At 42.8% G+C, this 3,090-nt stretch overlaps 1 protein-coding gene across 2 annotated transcripts; it reads left to right on the forward strand.

The window, feature by feature from the left end:
- The first annotated feature begins 673 nt into the window (after nt 1-673).
- On the forward strand, nt 674-2,408 carry LOC122776334 (aquaporin-1-like). 2 transcript variants are annotated; one of them, XM_044036824.1, is made up of 4 exons: nt 674-1,177; nt 1,633-1,791; nt 1,946-2,067; nt 2,151-2,408. In XM_044036824.1, the coding sequence occupies exons 1-4, from the start codon at nt 815-817 to the stop codon at nt 2,170-2,172; spliced, it is 666 nt and encodes a 221-aa protein (XP_043892759.1). In that variant the 5' UTR covers nt 674-814; the 3' UTR covers nt 2,173-2,408. The 2 variants fall into 2 exon arrangements, with proteins under 2 accessions (XP_043892759.1, XP_043892751.1); XM_044036816.1 differs by having other exon boundaries at nt 675-1,177; nt 1,987-2,067.
- Nucleotides 2,409-3,090: the final 682 nt, after the last annotated feature.

The following is a 3,090-nucleotide window of genomic DNA, read 5'->3' on the forward strand; positions in this document are numbered from 1 at the left end:
ATCAACTTGTAACTTCATTTAAAGCAGGGACGCAACTAGACTTCTCCCATTATCTGGTGTGATTTGATGAGACCAAAGTGTGGCCAAAGTCAAAGGTTATCCTTTGACAAGTTTCTTTCTTTTTTCCTGACCAAGACGACAAGAAGCACGGTGACCCTTTAACCTGTCAATTCTCTCACACAGAAAAGCAGAATGAGAGGCCCGTTTCCTTGTCACGAATTCAAAAGGTTCCATTTCCTTCCTACAATTTGGCATGACAGATGTTAACTTCAATGCGGCCGGCCCTGCATGACACAAGCTCAGAATAGGATCAGTAAACGGAAGGATAGGAAAACCATTTCTATCCTTCTCTACTAAAAAGCTCCGGCGTCATTAAATGTCCTTCACACAGCTACCATCTTATGAGCCTTTGTAAACTTGAATTTTTAATTTTACCTTAGAGCAATAATAAAAGAACCATGAAATAAATTACAAAAAAAGCACTCGCACCATTTAACACAGTCTGCACTTGACTGCATCAGTCACTTTAACGCTTTAGTGTCCGGGATGTGAATATGAGTAAAAGCAGTAGTGCCCTCTGTTAGACCACAGGAAAAACAATGTGGAGGTCATTGTGACTGCTGAAACACAAATCTCTCAGCTGCTTCTAATCAGGCCTGATTCTCCAAAGCCACACACCATATGAATGCTGCTGAGTGTTTGCCTATTATGTTTTCAGTCGGGCTGCTGCTCCTGCTCGTGCCGCAGTATTGTCGTGTCACTCAACTACTGCCCAAAGTTTGTTTTCTGAGCATGAGGTTATAGGCACGAAGCCATGTCTGAAATTAAAACGTGGGCTTTCTGGAGGGCATTCCTCGCCGAGTCTCTCGGAATGATGATCTTTGTCTTCATCGGCCTCTCAGCTGCAATTGGGGACAGGAATAATACTTACCCTGACCAGGAGATAAAAGTGGCATTTGCCTTTGGCTTGGCCATCGCTACATTAGCCCAGAGTATAGGTCACATCAGCGGTGCCCACCTGAATCCTGCCATCACCCTCGGCCTCCTTGCCAGCTGCCAGATGAGTATCCTCCGAGCCCTTTTCTACGTAATCGCTCAGATTTTGGGAGCAGTGGCTGGCAGTGCCTTTGTGAACGCTATCAGGCCAGAAATCATTGATTCACTCGGTGTTAACAAGGTAATGTTGCACTTCCAATGTTTCTCAACGATGACAACAATCATGAATCACTGACATTTGGCACTCTGGTTAAGCAGTATTTGGGGAATTGCCCGCAGCCTAATCTAGCTTTCTGCGAGGGCCAGACACTCGGCGTCTGACATTTTGTGTCCTCATCTTTTTTGAATGTCCTCATTTGCTAACTGCAGCTCTATTGGTTCAGTTGTGGTGTCAGATTTCAATTATCAGTGATTTGTTGTTGTTGTTGTTGTGCAACAAAGACATGTCTCAGCTGTGTTTATGGGAAAGCTTGTGGTGTCGTCGGTAATTAGAGCACTGAATAATTTAAGACACTAAATACATAGTTCTGCTTTTTAGCTGATCGTGTAAGAGTTTCATAAATGGAAGATGATTTTAAAAAAAAAACGCATCATAACTGTGTTAACTAACAAAGAGAAGTGTTTTCCTCTCTGCAGCTAAATGGAGTCAGCCCAAGTCAAGGTTTCGCTATAGAATTCCTGCTCACCTTCCAGCTGGTGCTGTGTGTGCTCGCAGTCACTGACAAACGACGTGATGTAGCTGGATTTGCACCTCTGGCTATCGGACTCTCTGTAGGGTTGGGACACCTCGCCGGGGTAAGTGCATCAAGACATTCCTTGACATCCCGCCCCTCATTAATTTCCATCCTCGGATGGATTGTTTCTCCATCTTACTGTGGCCTGATACAATGGATTTGCGTAAGTTGAACTGGCAGTAAATCAGACTTGCATGTAATTTGCTGATGTACAGCCAGAGAGGCGAGCGGTGTTTTCCTCTGATATGGTTTACAGATCCGCTACACAGGATGTGGCATCAACCCAGCTCGATCCTTTGGGCCTGCAATTATACTGCAGTCATTTGATGACCATTGGGTATGTATATCATGAGTTGTAAATCTGATTATGTTGTATTTGTGAGTCATTTCTTATAAAACTGTGCTGTTTCTGTTTGTCAGGTATACTGGGCAGGACCGATGAGTGCCAGTGTGGTGGCCGCTCTTCTGTATAATTATGTACTGACGTCCAGTCACGAGTCCTTCAGAGAAAAAACAAGAGCCTTGTTCTGCGGAGGCTCCTCGCCAGAAAGTGAGAATCGGGAACCTCTGCTGGAGCATGTTGAAGATGTGAAATGGTCCAAAGAGCCAGGAGTCTAAGTGGAAAATAGGACATTTTGTTTAATTGTATCCTATAAAATAAATGTTTTCCTGACCTAAGGAGCTTCATATCCTGTGTGACCTGCAGCCTTGTGCACTTAATCTCCCCCCCCCCTTTTCTGCACTTAAACCTGTTCATCATAAACACTGAAGCACAATTTTACACAAGTTACAACTTTAAAAAGAGCATTTCATGTTTCTGTAAGCCACTTCACATTTACTCTAATTACAAAACATTTTTGCCAGTAGTTCCAATTGTTGAGTCAATTTCCAGCTCATTTGGCTGTAGGACAAAACTTTGTCGTTCCTTGTCACCCTTCACCTGGTTCTGTGATGAGTGACAGTGATGTTAAAGGCTAAACTCTGCTGGCTATGGAGCTTTTAATGGGAGTTCTGGACTTCCAAGTCAGTCACGGTGTTATAATTCTGTCATGTTTTGAGTTTTACAGTAAAGGAAATCACAGTTATTTAGGCTCAGAATAAATTATGCTATTTAGTTTTTCATGAAACCTTACAGACTGAGGTAATATCCTGACATTATAAAATATAGGTATACAGGTGACATTTCCTGATCTGTTTCTCTTTGCTATGTTTGGAATGCTCATCATTCATATTCTTTACCTTCTGGGTTCATTACATAATTTATTTGCAGTTCATGAAGCAGCTGCACAGGTGTGAAATGGATATGGCATCTTTCATGGACGTTTATGGCTGTGTGACTGTCAGCAGTTTGTCCAGTAAA

Source organism: Solea senegalensis, linkage group LG1, assembly GCF_019176455.1.
Source record: "Solea senegalensis isolate Sse05_10M linkage group LG1, IFAPA_SoseM_1, whole genome shotgun sequence".
In the NCBI taxonomy this organism is placed as follows: Eukaryota; Metazoa; Chordata; class Actinopteri; order Pleuronectiformes; family Soleidae; genus Solea; species Solea senegalensis.

Coding starts and splice junctions, on each gene's coding strand:
- LOC122776334 (XM_044036816.1), top strand. CDS start 815: ATGTCTGAAATTAAAACGTGGGCTTTCTGGAGGGCATTCCTCGCCGAG. Junction 1,792..1,986: donor GGTTGGGACACCTCGCCGGG/GTAAGTGCATCA, acceptor TATGGTTTACAG/ATCCGCTACACAGGATGTGG. Junction 2,068..2,150: donor AGTCATTTGATGACCATTGG/GTATGTATATCA, acceptor TCTGTTTGTCAG/GTATACTGGGCAGGACCGAT.